Source organism: Hyla sarda, chromosome 7 (genome assembly GCF_029499605.1).
Source record: "Hyla sarda isolate aHylSar1 chromosome 7, aHylSar1.hap1, whole genome shotgun sequence".
Classification (NCBI taxonomy): domain Eukaryota; kingdom Metazoa; phylum Chordata; class Amphibia; order Anura; family Hylidae; genus Hyla; species Hyla sarda.
The window spans coordinates 118897169-118920902 of NC_079195.1; the positions used below are offsets into that span (position 1 = coordinate 118897169).

A 23734-nucleotide genomic window follows, 5' to 3' on the forward strand; every position below is an offset into this window, starting at 1 on the left:
GGAGTTGGCTGAAGCATGAGGAGACCATATAGTGGCTGAATGAGACAGCCTGGAGGTGGCAGCATCAGCGTCAGGAGTCCTGAAAGGGACCCTAATGCAGAGGAATTTCTTAATTAAGTTTTGCAGTATACATGGCAGCACAATGAGAAAGCCTGGAGATGGTAGCATCAGCATGAGGAGACCATAGAGCAGCACAATTAGAGAGCCTGGAGGTGGCAGCATCAGCATGAAGAGATGATAGAGCAGCACAATTAGAGAGCCTGGAGGTGGCAGCATCAACATGGGGAGACCATATGGCGGCACAATGACAGTGCCTGGAGGTGGTAGCATCTGCATGAGGAGACCATATGGCAGCACAATGACAGAGCCTAGAAGTGGTAGCATTAGCACGAGGAGACCATAGAGCAGCACAATAAGAGAGCCTGGAGGTGGCATCATCAGCATGAGGAGACCATATGGCAGCACAATGACAGAGCCTGGAGGTGTTAGCATTAGCATGAGGAGACCATAGAGCAGCACAATGACAGAGTCTTGATGTGGCAGCAGCAGCATTTGGGCCATGCCAACTGAGGGTTGAGTCTGAGGAACCTATGGACTGTTGGATGTCACTTGGGATGAAGTAGATGACCGAGTGAACCGATCAATCATGGCTGCTGGGTTGCTGGTCGAGACACGACTGCTAGCTGATACCGAGAGCTCAGACCTCTTGCTGTGACTCCGGCTGCCACACGCCCCCTACTGCTGTGACCTCTGCCTGCGACTGATGAATTAGGCCTCTGCCACTCCACTGTGCACATCCTGGCACTACTCTGCCTGACATACTTATTGCGTATATGAGAGGAGTACAATACGTTTCACTAAGCTTAAAACAGTATTTGTCTAGAACAGCATCAGGTGTGTACTATTGGCTGTCCTTTCACAGTATCTAGGCCCTTGACAGATTAACAGGTACAAAATAGTACACTACTTATATGTACATATGTGGTATGCACTTATGAGGGCAGAGAAATGCGCTACAGTACACTTAAAAAAGTATCTGAGTAAAAACACCAGCCGATGAGTACTTTTGCCTGGACTTTCACAATATTTAGGCTCTTGACAGATTAACAGGTTTAAAATAGTACACTACTTAGATGTAGGTATGTGGTATGCACTTATGAGGGCAGAAAAATGTGGTACAGTGTAACGCCGAGCGCTCCGGGTCCCGCTCCTTCCCTGGAGCGCTCGCATCATTCTGGTCTGGCTTGCAGTGCCCCGGTCAGACTCGCTGACCGGGATCACTTCTCTGTGTCCTCCGGCAGGGATGCGATCCACATGGCGGGACGTGCCTGCCCGTGGGTCGCATCCCGATCATCTCACCTGCCCTGTCCTCCTGCTCAGTCCCGGCACGCGCGGCCCTGCTCTCTAGGGCGCGCGCGCGCCGGGTCTCTCAGATTTAAAGGGCCAGTGCACCATTAATTGGTGCCTGGTCCAATCAGTTCCCAAGCACTCCCCACACATAAAAACCCACTTCCCCTTCCTGTCCTTGCCGGATCCTGTTGCCCTAGTGCCCTGAGAAAGTGTTCTGTGTGTTCCCAAGCCTGTGTATCCAGACCCTTGCTGTTGCACTGACTACGAATCTTTGCCGCCTGCCTTGACCTCTTGCTACGTCCGACCTTGAAACATAGAAACATAGAATGTGTCAGCAGATAAGAACCATTTAGCCCATCTAGTCTGCCCAATAATCTGAATACTATGAATAGTCCCTGGCCCTATATTATATGAAGGATAGCCTTATGCTTATCCCATGCATGTTTAAACTCCTTCACTGTATTTGCAGCGACCACTTCTGCAGGAAGGCTATTCCATGCATCCACTACTCTCTCAGTAAAGTAATACTTCCTGATATTACTTTTAAACCTTTGCCCCTCTAATTTAAAACTATGTCCTCTTGTGGTAGTTTTTCTTCTTTTAAATATGCTCTCCTCCTTAACCATGTTGATTCCCTTTATGTACCGTATTTATCAGGGTATACCACGCACCAGCCTATAAAACGCACCCTCATTTTACCAAGGATATTTGGGTAAAAAAAGTTTTTTACCCAAATATCCATGGTAAAATGAGGGTGCGTGTGTGCGCGTGTATACCCCGATACACCCCCAGGAAAGGCAGGGGGAGAGAGGCCGTCGCTGCCTGCTTCTCTCCCCCCTGCCTTTCCTGGGGTCTAGAGCCCTGCTGCCGACTCTTCTCTCCCCCTGGCTATCGGCGCCGCTGCCCATTCTGTCCCCCTGACTATCAGTGCCAGGGGGAGAGAAGGGGCACCCATTGCCGGCGCCGCTGCCCCGTTGCCTCCCCCCATCACCGGTGGCATAATTACCTGTTGCCGGGGTCGGGTCCGCACTGCTTCAGGCCTCCGGCGTGCGTCCCCTCTGTCGTTGCTATGCGCTGCATGGCGCGGCGCATTGACGTCATGCGCCGCGCCGTGCAGCGCATAGCAACGACGCAGGAAAAGCCCAGGAAAAGCAGCAAAGTGAAGGAGAAAATTTAAAATCTTCATTTTTTACACTCGCATGTTCTTGTAGACCCAATTTTTGAATTTTTACAAGGGGTAAAAGGAGAAAATGTATACTTATATTTGTAGCCCAATTTCTCTCGAGTAAGGACATACCTCATATGTCTATGTAAAGTGTTCGGTGGGCGCAGTAGAGGGCTTAGAAGCGAAGGAGCGACAAGGGGATTTTAGAGAGTACGTTTTTCTGAAATGGTTTTTGGAGGGCATGTCGCATTTAGGAAGCCCCTATGGTGCCAGAACAGCAAAAAAAAACACATGGCATACCATTTTGGAAACTAGACCCCTTGAGGAACATAGCAAGGAATAAAGTGAGCCTTAATACCCCACAGGTGTTTCATGACTTTTGCATATGTAAAAAAAAAAAACATTTTTTTTTTCACTAAAATGTTGGTTTTTCCCCCAAATTTCAAATTTTTTAAAGGGTTAATAGCAGAAAAGACCCCCCAGAATTTGTAACCCCATCTCTTCTGAGTATGGAGGTACCCCATAAGTGGATCTCAAGTGCACTGCGGACGAACTACAATGCTCAGAAGAGAAGGAGTAATATTTGGCTTTTTGAGAGCAAATTTTGCTCGGGGGGCATGTTGCATTTAGGAAGCCCCTATGGTGCCAGGACAGCAAAAAAACCACATGGCATACCATTTTGGAAACTAGACCCCTCACAGAATGTAATGAGGGGTACAGTGAGCATTTATCCCCCACTGGTGTCTGACAGATCTTTGGAACAGTGGGCTGTGCAAAATTTTTCATTTTCACGGACCACTGTTCCAAAGATCCGTCAGACACCTGTGGGGTGTAAATTCTCACTGTACCCCTTATTACATTCCGTGAGGGGTGTCGTTTCCAAAATGGGGTCACATGTGGGTGTGTTTTTTTTTTGCGTTTGTCAGAACCGCTGTAACACTCAGCCACCCCTGTGCAAATCACCTCAAATGTACATGGTGCACTCTCCCTTCTGGGCCTTGTTGTGCACCCCCAGAGCACTTTGCGCCCACATATGGGGTATCTCCGTATTCGGGAGAAATTGCGTTACAAATTTTGGGGGGCGTTTTTCCCTTTTACCTCTTGTGAAAATGAAAAGTATAGGGCAACACCAGCATGTTAGTGAAATTTTTTTTATTTTTTTACACTAACATGCTGGTGTAGCCCCCCAAAATTTGTTAGGAAATTTCTCGCGATTACGGCGATACCCCATATGTGACCCTATTCTGTTGCCTTGAAATACGACAGGGCTCCGAAGTGAGAGCGCCATGCGCATTTGAGGCCTGAATTAGGGACTTGCATAGGGGTGGACATAGGGGTATTCTATGCCAGTGATTCCCAAACAGGGTGCCTCCAGCTTTTGCTAAACTCCCAGCATGCTTGGACAGTCAATTGCTGTCCAGAAATGCTGGGAGTTTTTGTTTTGCAACAGCTGGAGGCTTCATCTTAGAAACACTGCCGTACAATAAGTTTTTCATTTTTATTGGGGTGGTGGGGGGGCAGTGTATGTGTGTATATGTAGTGTTTTACTCTTTATTTTATGTTAGTGTAGTGTAGTGTTTTTAGGTTACATTCACACTGACGGCGGATTACAGTGAGTCTCCCGCTAGGAGTTTGAGCTGCGGCGGAAAATTTGCCGCAGCTCAAATTTGTAGCGGGGAACTCACTGTAATCTGCCGCCAGTGTGAATGTAGCCTGTACATTCACATGGGAGGGGGGTCAAAACTACAACTCCCAGCATGCACTGACAGACCATGCATGCTGGGAGTTGTAGTTTTGCAACAGCTGGAGGCACACTGGCTGGAAAACCTTGAGTTCGGTTCTATGACCTAACTCAGTATTTTCCAACCAGTGCGCCTCCAGCTGTTGCAAAACTACAACTCCCAGCATGTACTGATTGCGGAAGGGCATGCTGGGAGATGTAGTTATGCAATGGCTGGAAGCACGCAAGTACAACTCCCAGCATGCCGAGACAGCCTTATGCTGTTCCTGAATGCTGGTAGTTGTAGTTTTGCAAGATTTAGAGGGGTTCAGGTTGTAAATCACTGTCCAGTGGTCTCAAAACTGTGGCCCTCCAGATGTTGCAAAACTACAACTCGCAGCATGCCCAGACAGAAAACTGCTGTCTGGGCATGCTGAGAGTTGTAGTTTTGCAACATCTGGAGGGCTACAGTTTGAGACCACTTAGTGATCTACAACCTGAACCCCTCTAAATATTGCAAAACTACAAGTCCCAGCATGCCCACACAGCAAACAGCTGTCTGAGCATGCTGGGATTTGTAGTTTTGCAACATCTGGAGGGCCACGGTTTAGAGACCACTGTAAACTGTGGCCCTCCGGATGTTGCTAGGCAACAACTCACCTAGCAGGACCCGGAAGTATTGCTGCTGCCGCCGCATGTGGGGGGGATCGCGAACGGGGATCCGGGATCCAGGTAGGGACCTTCGGCGCCGACCTTCCCTGGACGGTTCCCCCGTTTTGCCCGGACACCGATAGGTGGGCAAAGCGGGGGAACCGAACTTTAAACCCCCCTCCCCCGGTCTGCTATCGGTCGGTCGGCCGACCAATAGCAGGGATAGGAGGGGTGGCACCCCTGCCACCAAACTCCTATCCCTTTAGGGGGATCGAGGGTGTCTCGGACAACCCCGATCCATCTTATTTTCCGGGTCACTGGGTCACCAGTGACCCGTATGACCTGGAATCGCGCAGATCGCAGGTCTGAATTGACCTGCGATTTGCGCGCATCGCGGTCATGGGGGGGGTCTCAGGACCCCCCTCGGCGATGTGCCTGGATGCCTGCTGTTAGATAACAGCAGTCATCCCGGCCCGATCACCGCTACCGGTGACGCGGCGCTCCCGGAACCCCGCGACGTACATGTACTTCGCCGCTTGCCAAGTGACACTTCACGGCGCCGTACATGTACGTCGCTCGTCGTGAAGGGGTTAAGAATACATCTTCTATCTCTTCTTGCAGTAGCACCAGGGAGACATCTCACAAAACTATTTCCCTTAAACTCCACACTTCTTATGATTGAACTACGCAGCAAAACAGCTGCTTCCTTTCAGACTTCACTTTATCTTTTTTTGTCCCTGGCTGCAGTCTTGCATACATAGATATATAGACATAGGAGTCGATTGTTCCTCACCCTCTGTGCTTGAGCCAATATCCATGTTGCCCTTACACTGTGAAAGTGCTGCAAATGAATTATGGAGAACCCCCGACATGAATTATGGAGAACCACCGAATTATGGAGAATCACCTGTGGGACATGCCTTCTATCCACAACTGTAAGTCTTCCAGAACCTACAGTAACCCATCAGACATTTCTAGGAAGCCTTTGTGGTAGTGGCATTGCAACAGCCCCAGCCTGAGTTTGTTTAATCGGATGCCGTCTCAGGACGAACCGGCTCGTCCTGAGATGGCAACCATTGTATGGCGTGTGCTCCCGACTCGAGCCCGCACCATACCGGCCGGCCCCCAGCTGATTCCTGTAGCTGGGGGGCCGGCGTAAATAGCCGACATGCGGCAATTGCCGTGGCCAGCTATTAACCCTTTAGATCGCCGCTGTCAAAGTTGACAGCGGCATCTAAAGGGACATCTACAGCGGCATCTAAAGTCGTGTGGATCGCCCCCCTGCAGCGTGATCGCAGGGGGGCGATCTACTGCTGAGGTAGCCGGAGGGCTTACCTTACATCCTATGCCGGTTGCTGCGCTGTGAATGATAAAACCTGACAGGACCAGGCTTTATCAATCGAGCGCAGAGCACACAGATCGATGTGGTTCTATGAAACCACATTGATCTGTATGAGGAATCTAATGATTCCTCCTAAAAGTCCCCTAAAGGGACTAAGTGTAAAAAAAAAAAAAAAAAACCTTCCTTATTAAAAGTTTAAATCACCCCCCTTTTCCCAAATTCCATATAAAAAATATGTAACTATAATAAAAAAAAAAAAACGTGGTATTGCTGCGTGCGTAAATGTCTGGACTATAAAATATATTGTTAATTAAGTGCACGGTCAATGGCGTACACACAAAAAAAAGTCCAAAATAGCGTATTTTTGGTCACTTTTTATATAATGAAAAAACGAATAAAAAGCGATCAAAAAGTCAGATCAATACAAAAATAGTACCGCTAAAACCTTCAGATCATGGCGCAAAAAATGAATCCTCACTCCGCCCCGTACCCAAAAAAATAAAAGAAGTTATAGGGGTCAGAAGATCACAATTTTAAACATGTAGTTATGATTTTTTACAGAAGTAAGACAAAATCAAACCTATATAAGTAGGGTATCATTTTAATCATAAGGACCTACAAAATAAATAACAGGTGTCATTTTTACCGAAAAATGTACTGCATAGAAATGGAAGCCCCCAAAAACTACAAAATTGTTTTTTTTCTTCAGTTTTGTCACACAATGGTTTATTAACCCCTTAAGGACCAGGCCATTTTACACCTTAGGACCAGAGCGTTTTTTGCACATCTGACCACTGTCACTTTAAGCATTAATAACTCTAAGATGCTTTTACCGAATATTCTGATTCTGAGATTGTTTTTTCATGACATATTCTACTTTATTTTGGTGGTAAATTTTCGGCGTTACTTGCATCCTTTTTTGTGAAAAATTAAAAAATTTCATGAAAATTTTGAAAATTTTGCATTTTTCTAACTCTGAAGCTCTCTGCTTGTAAGGAAATAAATTTTATTTTTATTCACAAATACAATATGTCCACTTTATGTTAGCATCATAAAATGGACATATTTTTATTTTTTGAAAAAATTAGAGGGCTTCAAAGTAGAGCAGCAATTTTCAAAAATGTCATGAAAATTGCAAAATCTGAAGGGACAGATGTTACAGAACTACAACTCCCAGCATGCCTGGGCAATCTAGACATGCTGATAGTTGTAGTTTGGCAACATCTGTAGGGCTACAGTTTGGACACCACTGTAACAGTGGTCCCTAAACTGTCACCCTCCAGATGTTTCAAAACTACAACTCCCAGCATGCCCAGACAGCCTTTGGCTGTCTGGGCATGCTGGGAGTTGCAGTTCGGCCTTCCTAGTGGTTGCCACAGTAAAAATCACTTTACTTTCAGTTTAATTTCTCCCCCCCACCGTCGATTCCCTACCTGAGCCGGGATCTCCGGTGAATATCTGCGATGATTGCCGGGCCCCACGAGTCTTCTCCTCCAGGTACTGGCCTCCATGTTCTCCCCCCGTTCTGCCTGACATCCAGGGGTGAGCAGAATGGGGGGTTTCCATGGCAACCCACCGTCCTGCTCTGCCATTGGTCAGAATCAGTTCTGACCAATGGCAGGGGATGGGAGGAGATCGCAGCATTGCGACCTCACTCCTACCCTGCAGGATGCTGGGGCCTGTCACTGACAGGTCCGAGCATCCCTATTTTCCGGGTGATCGGGTCACCAGAGACCCGATCAGCCCGGAATAGGAGAAAATCGCATGTCTGAATTGACATGTGATTTTCTGCGATCGCCGACATGCGGGGGTCCCGCATTTGCACGGCATGCCTGCTGAATGATTTCAGCAGGCATGCCGTTCCGATCTCTGCCCGGCATGCGGCAGGGACCGGAAAACGCCATGACGTCCTGGGACGTCATTGGTCCTTAAGGCCCAGGGTGCCATGACGTCCCAGGATGTCATTGGTCCTTAAATGGTTAATTTTTTGGGGTTTCGCTGTCGATTTTTAGGTAAAAAGACTTATGTCATTACAAAGTCGAATTGGTGGCGCAAAAAATAAGCCATCATATTGATTTTAGGTGCAAAATTGAAAGGGTTATGATTTTTAAATGGTAAGATGGAAAAACCGAAAGTGGGAAAACGCTCGGGCCTTAAGGGTTTAACAGACAATTTCAACATCTCAGATTTCAAAAATGCAATTTCCTGCTGCAGTAAGGAGAACTGTCTACAGATCGGACAGCATCCAAACCTCCAAAAGAGTGGAACATTAAATAAATGCACAACACTTCTCAAAACTGAAGTAAGTCTGCTATTTTAAAGAGGAAAAATTTAAAACAAACAAATCTTACTTTTTAGATTGTATCCACCTCCAGCCTACCTCCTGACTATCTCCTGCAGTATCTCTCTCCAATGCACTTAGAATAGCAACACTTATGTAGCTAATGAATTGCATTGGGTCTCAGTCCTAAGATCCAATGTGATCGTGAGTTATAAGTGCTTTGCGGCAAAACTGCTTTGAACAATACATTTCCTGAATATGCACTTTTGGGGATTTAAAATGAAGCAATATGTGAATAGTATAATTACTTGGTAAAAAGAAATCCATGAAAGACCCTAGCAGATGTTTGCAAAAATAATTGTCATTATCAGCAATATAACTCAGAAATTAAATGGGGCCTCAAGGAATATGTTTTTTTTACCATAACTCCATGCATTAATTTGCAGATGTAGCAAAGGTGAGTTTGGCAGTGCAGCAGAGTCATTTGTTGTCACATAACTTATTGTAGAATATTTAAATATTACTGACAGTTTTCAGAGCATAGGTAGGCTTATTGAGCCATCATGGTGTATAAAGTAAATCCATCATTACACTGTGCTGGCCTGATATCTCTGTCCATTTTAGGAACTGTCCAGATTAGGAGAAAATCCCCATAGCAAACATATGCTGCTCTGGACAGTTCCTAAAATGGACAGAGATATCAGCAGAGAGCACTGTGCTTGTGATGTCAGCAGACAGCTCTGTGTTTCAAAAAGAAAGGGATTTCCGCTGTAGTATTCAGCAGATAATAAGTACTGCTTATTATTTACAAATCTGTTTAACTTTCTGGCACCAGTTGATTTTAAAAAAAAATACGTTTTCCACCGGAGTACCCCTTTAATTGTAACCTCCATTTTTTACTGACACACTAGAAAAATACCTCAATGAATCATAAAGATCATAAATAATATATGCAGGTAGTTCAGATACTAATTTAAAGCATTTATTAGTAAATATCTCCTTAGAGATGTGCGCAACCTTCTTAAATACATTTGATTTTTGGGTAACAGAAGTTCTATGTTCAGCTGTGTAAATATTAAGTGGAACTGTAAAATTAGTCACATATTTTTTTTTTTATTCAATACAATGAACAACCCTAACACTGTTAGGACAGTGATGTAGCATATAACAGGCAAAGCCTAACTTATAGACAAAAATCTTACATGATGTTGACCTGCAGTATATACAGTATGTTGACTTTAATCCTATTTTTCTGTTTTTTGTTTTTCAGAATTCTACAGATATGTTCGGATATGCACATCAAACTATGTTTAACAAACCCTTTAGTTTATACCTGAAGCAACTGAATGTAACCGATCTCTAAACTAGAATTATGGCTCAAACTGGCGGAGTTGTACGTTTTCTACCTGAAGGAGACTGCATTCTTTCATCTCCAAGGGCCCTTCGAAAAATAGAAGGGAAACCTTGGCTACAGGGATTGAACTCAGAGGTGGCTTTTAGTCCCCACAGATGTTTTACTCCAGACCTCAACTCCCGTAGGATCCAAGTACTCAGAAAAAGCCTTACACCTGAAGCCAGACGTGCTCACCTAGGAATGTATAATAGTACAGGGTCTTTGGTTTGCAACATTTCTGATACAGGACATAGGCCTGGAAGGGTAACTGCTCCCTGCAGTCCACTGAGAAGCAATCCTCTCTATTCACCTGGCAGTAGAAAACCTTTTGTTCTTCCACAGGCTGCGGGACATAGTTCTATTGTAACATTTACATTTGTCAAGAAATCCAGTGTGCAGACTTTAAATGGCATCTCATTTGATGCTGATTCAAGCCAGATTGAACCAAAGGAAGGCGATATCCACAAAGAAGAGAATTGTGCGGCTGAACAAGCAGTTTGCCACAAAGACTCTGGGGAGACAGCAGATGTTGCTAGTTGCAGTGAACAGAGGGTTGGCCCACCACAACTTACATTTTCTCCCCAAGGAAGAAAAACGCAGCTGAAGCCTGAGAGTCCTCAGACATGCCAGAAACCATCAGACAGTGAATCAGGGAGTGGAAATCCCTGCTCAGTCGGTGGTTCAGACTGTCACCTGACCCCACAATGTGATTCTCCTAGTACATATGTTAATACAAGCTGTCCAACATCAGGCAACACATCACCACCTAATAATATGTCAGCAAGTCCTTCTCAAAGCCCCCTTCTCCGTATTGTGGGACAGTCCAATTTATGTAAAGATGAAGTAATATTGACAATACAAGGAGGGTCTAATGAACAGTCTCCAAGAAGTACAAGGAGATTAGATGACATTCAGCAGGTACTTAAGTGGTTTGTTTGCATTTTATATTAAGAAATAAGCCAGTATGCTGTAACTGTTTTTACAATTATTGTTTCCATTTGCATTTTTTTCTATTGTTCAGACAGACACATGGGGTTATCCAAAGGAGGCTTCTTTACATGCACAGAAGATTGCAAAAGCCAAATGGGAATTCTTCTATGGTTCACCAGAAACACAAAGGACTGGTAAGGATTGTGATTCCACTAAGCCTACAGGTGCTGTCAAGGTATACACTTATACTTCATTAGAGTATATTCACAAGTATTGAAAAAAACAAGATATTCAGCACTTTGACGGAAAAAACTATCGGAAAAGCCCCATTTTGGATAGCTCAGGGCCCATGGAAGGCCTCCATGGCTATTTACTGAAACTGCTTCTATCTTAAGTATGTTCATACTGAAGCCTGTGAGCTACCCTTGCGTATAATTATTTTAATTAATTATAGTTAAAAAGGTCAAATCCAAAGTAAATATGCTTTAGTTGCACATAAGACAAATATCAATAAAATTTGATCATGTAATATTAAGAAATTAGTCACAAAAGCAAAAAGATAACCATTTAATAGCTTTTAAAGGAGATGTCCAGGGCGGTCTATTCTTATTCCATCCTGCCCGGGCTTCTTACGTTCCCCCAGAGCTCCGCAACAGCTAATCGGTCGGCTGGGCTGTCTGCTTCCTACTTCTTTTAGCCTGGGAGGTCACACGGCACTTCAGCCTATCACCAGCCGGAGTGATGTCCTGCCTCAGCCGGTGATAGGCTGAAGGGCCGTGTGACATCCCGGGCTAAGGGAAGTAGTAAGTAGACAGCCCAGCCAACCGATCAGCTGTTGCGGAGCTCCGGGGGAATGTAGGAAGGTAAGTGAAAGTTTATTTTCTCTTTTTTTGCGGCCTGGGCAGGATGGAATAGGAATAGTCCTCACCGGACATCTCCTTTAATAAAGTAAAAAATATGGCAAAAGTGGTTCACCTGGAAATATAACGAACTGCACAAGAAAGGAAAGATTTTGTTTATAGTATTAGTAAACCACTACAAGAAATAGTAAACATATACATTGGTTATGTATAATTCAATCTGCTGATTTATCCTTTACATTTCATTTAATGCAAACATTTAAAGAGTACCTGTCATCAAACCATATTTCCTAAACTAATTCCGATTATATTCCCCAACTACTCCTAACATCTCTCCTGCCTTTAAAAAAAATCCAAGCTTTTAAAAGCTCTGTATCATACCTTTCCCCTTGCTCACATTCTGTCAGCTCTGTCAGCGCAACATTACTGAAGCCTACGAGAGCTTTGCCTCGCCATGCCCCACTAGCACTTCCTGAGTTTGGTCTCCTGCCAGGCCGGGAGGAGACCAAACTAACTGTTTGACTTGCACAGGGAACAGAACAGAGCCACCTAGTGGCTGTTTTTTCAATCACATTAAAAACATATAAAGGTTGAGAATTTCGACAGCAAGTAAATATAATACCATAAGCAACAATATGTTTAAAGTTTAGTTTGGTGACATGTTCTCTTTAAATGCAGCATCTTATGGTCAAAAGGAAGTTTAGTTCCTAAGAGTGTCTTTCACTTTTAAGGAGTTGCCTTGTCCTGTCTTGCACAGACAGCCTATGTGAATAGAAACTTTGTAATGCTTGAATTTCCCCCCCTGGTGGCGCTAAAGGGAAATTGAATGAATACTGCCACATTGTCCCAGAGATTATAGGTGATCACTGGATCACATTTGAGCATGGGGAAACTTAGAGATATATAAACAAAAGAAAAGTCCACTGTTCACCTCTCCTGTGCTTCTGTGACTCTGCTTCATCCAGAAACAGAATCCAAGTAGAACTTCACATAGTTTGTACCTATGACTAAGACCCGGTTGGGCGGAAATGCGGAAAGGATTTAACCTGTGTCATGTCTGGTTTTCACCACATTTTTGTACATGGATTTGAAGAAGATAATAAAGTGGACTTTTAAACTGCCAGTGCTATGGAGTTCTATTTGGAAAGTGATCTGCTTATCACCAGGAAACTCCAAAACAGAAAACCCTTTAAAAATCTCAAATTATATAAGCAGTCACCTTATGGAACATGTTTTACACTAATGCAAATATACTGTAATTAAATGTAAATCTATTACTTTCAGGTTTAAAAATATCTGAGACATCATCATTTCCATCTTCACCTCTTAGCAGTGGCAATTTGAAAAACAGGACCGTAAATACTGATGTGTGTGAGCACAGTTTATGTCATGTGGAAGTAGAAATAGAGACAACACCTCCAACTAATCAGACACCACAAGCCTGTGAGTCGGGCATAATCCGCAGAACTATCAAATATTCCGAAACAGACCTGGACTCAGTACCACTCAGGTGCTACAGGGAAACCAACATAGATGATATTCTGGCAGAAAATGAAGGCCTGGATTCAGCTATTGGCAGTCAAAAGGATAGTGAAAGCAATACAGATACCAGCACTGAGAAAGCAGAGCATCAAGACAACCCTGTCATCACAGAGATTGCTGAATTTCCCAAGAATGTTACCCAGGGAAGTATCGAAGAAGAAGATGATGACGTTTTTGAATCAATGAAGATGGGGGAAATAAAAAGGTAAGAAGGTACAACATTGTGCTCCATTACAATAATAATGATGATAATAATTGTCATCAATTTATAGCTAATTGCTACACATCAGACATAAATTTTCATTTAGAGGCCATTATGTGTTATCAGTCACATAAGAGTCATGTTTTCTGTGAATGTAGGCAACAATGGTAGCTGTCTGCGCCTATTTTCATTGCCTGTATAAACTGTGCCTGTACCCTAATGTATTGGAAACATCTCCTTATCAACCAAATGATAATTTTCACTCCTAAAAGTAATAGAAGTACCATATTTATCGGCGTATAACACGCACTGGCGTATAACACGCACCCCCATTTTAATAGAGAAATTTAAGTAAAAAAAAAAAATACATATAAGATAAATGACAGACTAAATGCCATATCATCCCTCTAACTTTGATTTTGCCTGAACTTCAGTTTGGTCCCCCCTTCCAGTGCCACATCATTCCTCCCCTTTTATCAGCCCCTGTGTCACATTTACACCCATCCCCCCCCCTTACCCTCTCATCATTCCCCCACTGTCTTATCATGCCCTCCTGCTCATCATGGCCCCCTGCTCATCATGGCCCCCCTGCTCATCATGGCCCCCTGCTCATCATGCCCCCCTGCTCATCATGCCCCCCTGCTCATCATGCCCCCCTGCTCATCACGACCCCTTCTCATCACTCCCCCCTGCTCATCACGCCCCCCTGCTCATCATGTCCCCCTGCTCATCACGCCCCCTTATCATCATGCCCCCCTTCTCATCATGCCCCCCTGCTCATCATGTCCCGCTCTCATCATGCCCCCCTGCTCCTCATGCCCTTCCCCCCCCCCCCTGTTTTTGATATATATACAGTATATATTTTTTTCCCCTTCTTCCTTACCTAGCTGTGCTCGGCAGGCCAGGTCCGGTGTCGGGTCTTGCGGGCTGCGGTCAGTGAAGCAGGATGAGTGACGCTGCACAGCTCTGCTGCACAATCAGGGACGTCACTCATTCAATGGTGCTGCCGCTGTGACTATTCTGATGGCTGCGGTTGCTGCGACCACACTGACCAGCGGCAGCTGCAGCGAATGATGAGTGACGTCCCAGACGCTGTGCAGCCGGCAGAGGACGTCACTCATCCTGCTTCTCTTACCTCATCCGGCAAGACCCGACACTGGACCTGGCCTGCCGAGCGCGGCTAGGTAAGGAAGATTAAAAAAAAAAAAAACAATACAATAAAAAGCAGGGGGGGGGGGGGGAAGGGGAGGAAATAAAAAAAAAAAGCGGGAGCCGCGCGCTGGTCACTGATTTAAAGTGGCCGCGGCCAGGCTGCTAATCCTTTACAAGCAGATGCTGCTGCGGCCACTTTGAATCAGTGACAAAAAGATTTATCGGCGTATAACACGCAGGCAGACTTTTTGCCTTGAATTTAAGTTTTAAAAGTGCGTGTTATACGCCGATAAATACGGTATGTTTGGCGAAAATGATTGCTAATAGAAGTATATTGTAAACAACACAGTCCATTGTAAGTAAAGACACAGCACAGATGATGGTGTTTAGGGTGAATAAAGTGGCTCAGTTTTTATTGCACCAATAGATATGACATGCAATGTTTCGGCCTGTTGTCCTTTCTCAAGCATCTCCTGCTTGAGAAAGGCCAACAGGCCGAAATGTTGCATGTCATATCTATTGATGCAATCAAAACAGAGCCACTTTTTTCACCCTAAACACCATCATCTGTGCTGTGTCTTTACTTACAATGGACTATGCTTGATATAGCTCTGGCACGCTGGTTGGACATTTGCATTTTTGTTGGGTCTCTCGAGTGCTGACTCCACTTTGGATATTGTAAATGACACAGTTACAAATCTGAGTTCATCAGATTGTGTCACCAGCACTTGAGAAACCTCACTGCTGAATATCTATAAACAGTCTTGGCACGCTTCATTCTGAAATATTACGCTGTAGATTTTAGACTACGGTTTCCCTCTAGTGTCCGTTTAGGGAAGTAGCAGTGTAGTACTGAGCTGACACCTGTTAATCAAGGTCTAAAGACACAGTATAGGCAGATGTCTAGACAGTCATGTTAATGTCCTGCTTTCCAAGTAACACTTTACTGGTGATTTTTAATCACCTATATACATTCACCTATTTACTTAATCATTACTTATTTTCCAATACTTCTTGTTAACATACATTCAGAAGTAAGAAGAGTAACACCAAAGGGAGTACCAATAGTAGAGTAAACTCTTTATTAGACTGTAAACATGGAGATACATACGTCATCACTAGAGCTGTATACCCACAACTGTAGGAGATGTAAAATGAACTCTAAGCTGCTAAAGAATTCTCTCAGGATCCATTATGCAACGTACCATTTGGCTCCATTTTCAGACCCTGAAAGGTATCTGTTATTATTATCTTTCATTTTTGGGGGGGTTCTGTTCATTGTTTTTGTTGTTGTTGTTTTTGCTTTAATGACCTGTTAAGGATGAAGGGGGGTACAGGTACGCCCTTGCGTATGTAGCCTGGCTTAGCCAAGCTATTTCAGTGGATTGCCGATCACACTGTATAATGCTATGCCATAGGCATAGCATTATACAGTAAATGCAATCTAATGATTGCATATCAAAGTCCCCTATGGGGACTTAAAAAGTGTAAAGAAAAAAAAACAAGAAAAAGTTTTTTTAATTATATAAAACTCTCTCCCCTAATAAAAAATTAAATCCCCCTTTTTTTCCTATAAAAAAATAAAGGTAACATACAAACTATTCTACGCGTGCGTACAAACTATTCAAATATGTTTATGATCCCGCACGGTAAAAAGCGTAAACATAAAAAGAATCAAGCACCAAAAAAACTGATTTTTAATCACATCATACATCAGAATTTTTTTTTGTAAAAAGCAATAAAAAATTCTCATCAAATTAACCCCTTGCACTTTCATTTTTTCCTCCTTACCTTTAAAAAATTATAACTCTTTTAATTTTGCACCTAAAAATCCATATGATGACTTATTTTTTGCGCCACTAATTTTACTTTGTAATAACATCAGTCATTTACCCAAAAATCTACGATGAAATGGAAAAAAAAAATCATTGTGCGACAAAGTTGAAGAAAAAACACCATTTTGTAAATTTTGGGGGCTTCCGTCTCTATGCAGTACATTTGTCTACTAACAGGACACCTTGTCTTTATTCTGTAGGTCCATACAATTAAAATGATACCCTACTTATATAGGTTTGATTTTGTGGTACTTCTGGATAAAATCATAACTACATGCAGGAAAATTTATTCGTTTAAAATTGTCATCTTCTGACCCCTATAACTTTTACATTTTTCGCGTACGGGATGGTATGAGGGCTCATTTTTTGCGCCGTGATCTGAAGTTTTTAGCAGTACCATTTTTGTATTGATCGGACTTTTTGATTTGTTTTTTTATTCATTTTTTCATGATATAAAAAGTGACCAAAACTACGCTATTTTGGACTTTGGAATTTTTTTGTGCGTAAGCCATTGACCGTGCGGTTTAATTAACAATATATTTAAATAATTTGGACATTTCCACACGTAGCGATACTACATTTTTTTTTTTTATTTACACAGTTTTTTTTTTTTTTTTTATGGGAAAAGGGGGGTGATTTAAACTTTTAGGGAAGGGGTTAAATGATCTTTATTCACTTTTTTTTTTCACTTTCTCTTGCCATGTTATAGCTCCCATAGGGGGCTATAACACTGCACACACTGATCTTTTACACTGATCTTTTACATTGATCAATGATCCTGCTGTTTGACTGCTCATGCCTGGATCTCAGGCACTGAGCAGTCATTCGACGATCAGACACCAGGAGGCAGGTAAGGGGACCCTCCTCATGTCCTACAGCTGTTCGGGATGCCGCGATTTCACCACGGCGGTCCCAAATAGCTCCCTGAGCTAACCGGCATTAGTTTACTTTCCCTTTAGACACAGCGATCAACTTTGAACGCCTCATCTAAAGGGCTAATAGTGTGCGGCACTGTGATCAGTGCTGCACACTATTAGCCGTGGCCCCGCGTTATAGAAATTGGGTATCATTTTAATTGCCTCGACCTGCAGAATAAAAATAAAGTATGATTTTTACCAAGTGCACTAAAACTGCATAAAAACCAAACCCCCCAAAAGTTGCAGAATTGCAGTTTTCCTTTATATTTCTGTCTGCAAATATTAACTTGTTGGTTTCATGGTACATCTTATGGTAAAATGAAAGAGGTCATTACAAAATACAATTGGTCTCACAAAAAGCAAGCCCTCATATGGGTCTGTAGGTGAAACAAAGTTATGGATTTTAAAAAGAGAGGAGGAAAAAACAAAAAGGAAAATTGACCTGGTCCTTAAAGGGGTACTCTGTTCAAAAACTTTTTTTTTTTAAATCAACTGGTGCCAGAAAGTTAAACAGATTTGTAAATTACTTCTATTAAAAAATCTTAATCCTTCTAGTACTTATTAGCTGCTGAATACTACAGAGGAAATTATTTTCTTTTTGGAACACAGAGCTATCTGCTGACATCATGACCACAGTGCTCTCTGCTGACATTTCTGTCCATTTTAAGAAGAAAGTGTAGAAGAAAATCCCCATAGCAAACATATGCTGCTCTGGACAGTTCCTAAAATGGGCAGAGATGTCAGAGGAAAGCACTGTGGTCATGATATCAGCAGAAAGCTCTGTGTTCCAAAAAGAAAATAATTTCCTCTGTAGTATTAAGCAGCTAATAAGTACTAGAAGGATTAAGATTTTTTTAATAGAAGTAATTTACAAATCTGTTTAACTTTCTGGCACTAGTTGATTTAAAAATAAAAAATAAAGTTTTCCACCGGAGTACCCCTTTAAGGTCAAAATGGTCTTCGTCCTTAAGGGGTTAAAGTGTACCCGTTGTTAACAAAATTTTTGTCATTAGAGCTATACTATCTGTGTCTCTCTGTGAGGAGTCTAAATACAGGAAGCGTGGGTGGACAAGCAGGCCTCTGTGCACTGAGGACAAGCAGGGCTCTGTACACTGAGGACAAGCAGGGCTCTGTGCACTGAAGACAAGCAGGGCTCTGTGCACTGAAGACAAGCAGGGCTCTGTGCACTGAAGACAAGCAGGGCTCTGTGCACTGAGGACAAGCAGGGCTCTGTACACTGAGGGCAAGCGGGGCTCTGTACACTGAAGACGAACAGGGCTCTGTACACTGAGGACAAGCGAGGCTCTGTGCAGTTAGGCTCTGTGACATACTCCTGGCTCGCACAGCAGGATGATTAAGAAACTGGAAGCCTGCACAGAGCCCTGCTTGTCCCACCCTCACTTCCTGTATTTGGATTCCTCATAGAGACACACAGGCAATTGCTGCAGGGACAGCATTTTTTCACCCAAAAATATAAAAAAAATGTATCAATGTATATTACAAACATATATATATATATATAATAGTATTACCTACATTATATTAAACGTTTTTGTTAATGACAGGTACACTTTAATGGTTTGAATTAGTAAATCATCTGAAAAAATAATTTAAGTAATATATTTTTGAACTATATATCTAATTTTAATTTTACAGATGAAAGTATTCAAGAATTGTTGTTACTTACACTCTGATATTGTTCATTTTTAGGGAAACCATACAGGCTCCTCTGCGTTCCCCTTTGACTTTACATTTGTGCCACCGATTCTCAGAAGATGGCATGGATTCATTTAGCAAACATTTTGAGAGTATTATGGAATCCCATAGAGCCAAGGGTACATCTTATTCCAGTCTTGATTCTATTGACATTCTTTCTTCCTCCGCACAAAATCAAAGCAGCATCTTTACCTTTGACCTTCCAACACTGACCTCAGAGACCCAGAAGCAGATCTGCAAGAATGCACAGCTTATTGAAGACAATTTTGCACCTTTAGCTCACCTGGAGCAGGACTCTGGGACAAGTTCTACAACCGAATCAGCCTGGAGTGAGAAAGAGGATGAAACCATAAATGCTACAAGAGTTGCACACAATGAACTGCACAGTCCCTCTCCCTCTGAGAACAGCCTCATTATTGCAGATGCCATTATACACAGGTATGTCAGAAAATCAGTTTTGGAACACTGACGCTTTCAAATGACCTATATGTAACCTATAAGACAATTCTAAGTTAATGAGGGGAAGTCCTCATTTAGGTCCCTTATGTAATAAGGCTTATGCATACAGCCTTATGTTATAGCTCTTTTTTATACAGTACTGTAAAGGGAAAGGGCTACCATATAAGTTTATAAAGGCCTCTACTGCACCTCTATATACCTCAAATTCCATATGTTTTTAAATTCAGTATAAATTCCACAAGTCTTCATATACAGTGAGAGAAATAAGTTTTGAGCGTGTCGCCATTTTTCTTACTAAACATATTTCCAAAGGTGCCAGATGTTGGTCAAGTAATCTTTATATACAAAAAAGCAAAAACAAAACATAAGCTCCAAAATTAAGTTATGTGTAATAATGTGAAATGACACAGGGAAGAAGTATTGAATATGCTTACTGATATTTATTTAAAGACAAAATCCGCTAAAAAAATCTGATCTCGGGGGAGTCCGAGCGCTTGGACTCGCGGCAATCACTGGGACGGGACCCGAAACTCATTGAGGAGCACATTCTGCAGCTGGCATGCGCTCCATTCATTCCTATAAAGACCCGAGTACAGCACTTGGAAATTATCAGCGCTCCCATAGAAATGAATGGAGGGCATGGCATCTATCAGTAGACGTGACGCGGTCCTCAATGAGAGCGCCAATGTCCCTTCCCAGAGTTTGCTGGGGGTTGGTAATGACAGCTTCATGACGCCTTCTGTATGGAGAAACTAGTCCTATGTATTTCTCTGGTGGGATTTTGGCCCATTCTTCCATACAAACAGTTTTCAAATCTTGAAGGTTTTCTTGGCCTCCTTTATAAATCACGATCTTAAGGTCTTCCCATAGATTTTCAATATAATTTAAATGGATATTCTAGTATTTTTTTTTTGTTTGACTTTTCTAGAGGGGCTGTAAAGCTAATGTAGTTCATAATATAGTGTCTGTACCTGTATTTCATGGTGATCTCGCAATTCTTTTGTGATTTTTGCCCCAATGTTTATGTTTAACAGCATAAAAAATCTTGTCTCAGGTTTTCCCAGTTTGCAGAGCGGCTGAGACATTACATCACTAGTCAGGTGTTCATAGGGAGCCTCTCTTTGATTCAATGGGTGGAGCAACCGCTTGTTTTGCAACAGCTGGAAGTACCCTGGTCAGAAAACACTGGTCTATTGCATGAAAAGGATCACAGGTGTGTTTCTATGGGTGAGGTGGCTGATGTGTGAGAGGGAGAAAAGTGACCTCAGACTTCCAAACAAGGAATCATGGGACTTGTAGTTTGAGAAAATGAACTCCAACAAGAAATAGCCAGTTCACAAATAGATAGCCTCAGCATTATGGTAATATCACAACATATTTGCATAATTTCTTTGTGAACAATTTCAAAATATCAGAAAAATTTAAGAAAAAATTGCAATTTTTCTGCCTTTAAAACTCTCTGCTTGTAAGGAAAATGCCAAATAAATTATATATTGATTTACATATACAATGGGGGAGATTTATAAATTTCCTGTGAGAGGAAAAGTTGCAACCCATAGCAACCAATCAGATTGCTTACTTCATTATTAAAAGGGCCTGTGCAAAATGAAAGAAGCGATCTGATTGGTTGCTATGAGCAACTCAGCAACTTTTCCTCTGGGCAGGTTTTGAGAAATCTCCCCAAATATGTCTACTTTATGTTTGTATCATAAAGTTCACATGTTTTTACTTTTTGAGGACATTATAGGGCTCCAAAGTTTAGCAGCAATTTTTCCCAAAAAAAAAAAAAAAATCTAAATCTGCATTTTTCAGGGACCAGTTCTGTTTGAAGTGGATTTGAGGGGCCTTCCTGTAAAAAATTCCCCATTAATGACTCCATTATAGAAACTGCACCCAGTTTTTCATTTTTACAAGGGGTAAAAAGGAGAAAAAGTCCTGCAAAATTTGTATCCCAATTTCTTTTGAGTATGGAAATACCTCACATGTGCATGTAAAGTGCTCTGCGGGCCCACTACAGGCTCAGAAGGGAAGGAGCGACATTAGGATTTTGGAGACAGAATTTTTTCTGAAATGGCTTTTGGGGGGCATGTCACATTTAGGAAGCCCCCATGGTGCCAGAACAACAAAAATCTGCCCACATGGCATACTATTTGAGAAACTAAACCCCTCAAGGAACGTAACAAGGGGTACAGTGTTTTGACAAGCTTTTGTTAAAGTTGGACGGAAAATTTAAAATTAGATTTTTATCACAAAAATGCTGGTGTTACCCCAAATTTTTCATTTTCACAAGGGATTATAGGAGAAAAAGCCCCCCATAATTTGTAACCACATTTCTTCGGAGTATGGAAATACCTCATATGTGGACGTAAAGTGCTCTGGGGGCGCACTACAGGGCTCAGAAGAGAAGGAGCAAAATGTGGCTTTTGGAGAGAGAATTTAGCTGAAATGGTTTTTCGGGGGCTTGTCGCATTTAGGAAGTTCCCATTGTGCCAGAACAGCAATAAAGAAACCACATGGCACACTATTTGGAAAACGGCACTCCTCAAGGAACATAAATATGGTGCAGTCAGTAGTTACACCCCACTGGCGTTTGACAGATTTTTAGAACAGTGGGCAGTGCATACGAAAAATAAAATTTTTCATTTCCATTGACCCTTGTTCCAAACATCTTACAGGCACCTAAAATGCTCACTACACACCTTATTACATTCCTTGAGGGGTGTAGTTTCCAAAATGGGGCCACATGTGGGTGGTTTTCTTTGTATGTGTATGTCAGAACCGCTGCAACTATCAGCCATTCCAATGCAAATCCCCAATTTAGTCCTCAAATGTACACTCTGCAGTCCTACTCCTGAGCCCGGTTATGCATTGGGTCTTTTTCTCCTTTTACCTCATCTTCTCTCCAATTTCTCCCTAGTACAGAAATACCCCATATGTGGCACTAAACTGTTGCCCTAAAATACTACAGGAGGGAGCACCCTGTGCATTTGAGGCCAAAATTAAGGATTTGCATGGGGGCGGACCCGAATGCAAGCAAAGTGTTTGCCTCCTTCACCAAAACTACTCCACTACAGTGTTTCCCAAACAGGGTGCCTCCAGCTGTTGCAAAGCTCCCAGCATGCCTGGAAAGTCAATGGCTGCCTGGCAATGCTGGGAATTGTTGCTTTGCAACAGCTGGATGCTCCGTTTAGGAAACAGTTCCGTACGAGACGCTTGTAATTTTTATGTGTGTGTGTGTGTGTGTGTGTGTGTGGGGGGGGGGGGTGAGTAACTGTGTAAGGGTGTGTGTTTATGTAGTGTTTTACTTTTTATTTTGTGTAGATGTAGTGTAGTATGTTTAGGGTACATGCACATGGTTGGGTTTACAGCGAGTTTGGGATTTTGAGCTCAAACTCGCTGCAGGAATCTCACGGTGAACCCAACCATGTGCATGTACCCTGTACCTTTTTTCTTTGGTGGGGGTGGGGGGTGGGGGGAGGAGCAGAAACCTCCAGCTGAGGCAAAGTGCAACTCCCAGCATGCACTGACAGACTGTGCATGCTGGGAGTTGCAGTTTTGCCACAGCTGGAGGCGCACTGGTGGGGAAACACTGAGTTAGGTAACAGACTAACTCTGTGTTTTCCCGCCAGTGTGCCTCCAGTTGTTGCAAAACTACAACTGCAAGCATGCACAGTCTGTCAGTGCATGCTAGGAGTTGTAGTTTTGCAACACCTGGAGGCACACTAGTGGGAAAACACTGAGTTAGTCTGTTAACTTACTCAGTGTTTCCCCACCAGTGTGCCTCCAGCTGTTGCAAAACTAAAACTCCCAGCATGCACTGACAGCTGAAGGACATGATTGGAGTTGTAGTTATGCAACAGCTGGAGGCACACAACTACAACTCCCAGCATGCCCTTTGGCTGTATGTGCATGCTGGGAGTTGTAGTTTTGTAGCAACTACTATTACATAGTTACATAGTTACATAGTACGGTCGAAAAAAGACATATGTCCATCAAGTTCAACCAGGGAATTAAGGGGTAGGGGTGTGGCGCGATATTGGGGAAGGGATGAGATTTTATATTTCTTCATAAGCATTAATCTTATTTTGTTCCAGGAATGTATCTAATCCTGTTTTAAAGCTGTTAATTGTTCCTGCTGTGACCAGTTCCTGAGGTAGACTGTTCCATAAGTTCACAGTTCTCATGGTAAAGAAGGCGTGTCGCCCCTTGAGACTAAACT

At 42.9% G+C, this 23734-nt stretch overlaps 1 protein-coding gene across 3 annotated transcripts in view; it reads left to right on the forward strand.

Moving 5' to 3' along the window:
* The window catches only part of PSD (pleckstrin and Sec7 domain containing), a 612742-nt gene that overhangs the window by 284523 nt on the left and 304485 nt on the right, over positions 1-23734 (forward strand). For 2 of the 3 annotated variants that reach the window (XM_056530562.1, XM_056530564.1), the window contains exons 5-8: positions 9780-10820; positions 10924-11026; positions 12977-13439; positions 19051-19494. In XM_056530562.1, the coding sequence (XP_056386537.1) occupies positions 9882-10820; positions 10924-11026; positions 12977-13439; positions 19051-19494 (1949 nt within the window). In that variant the 5' untranslated portion in view covers positions 9780-9881. Of the gene's footprint in view, positions 1-9779; positions 10821-10923; positions 11027-12976; positions 13440-19050; positions 19495-20569; positions 20729-23734 lie in introns of all 3 variants that reach the window. The other variant, XM_056530561.1, reaches the window with a different exon arrangement.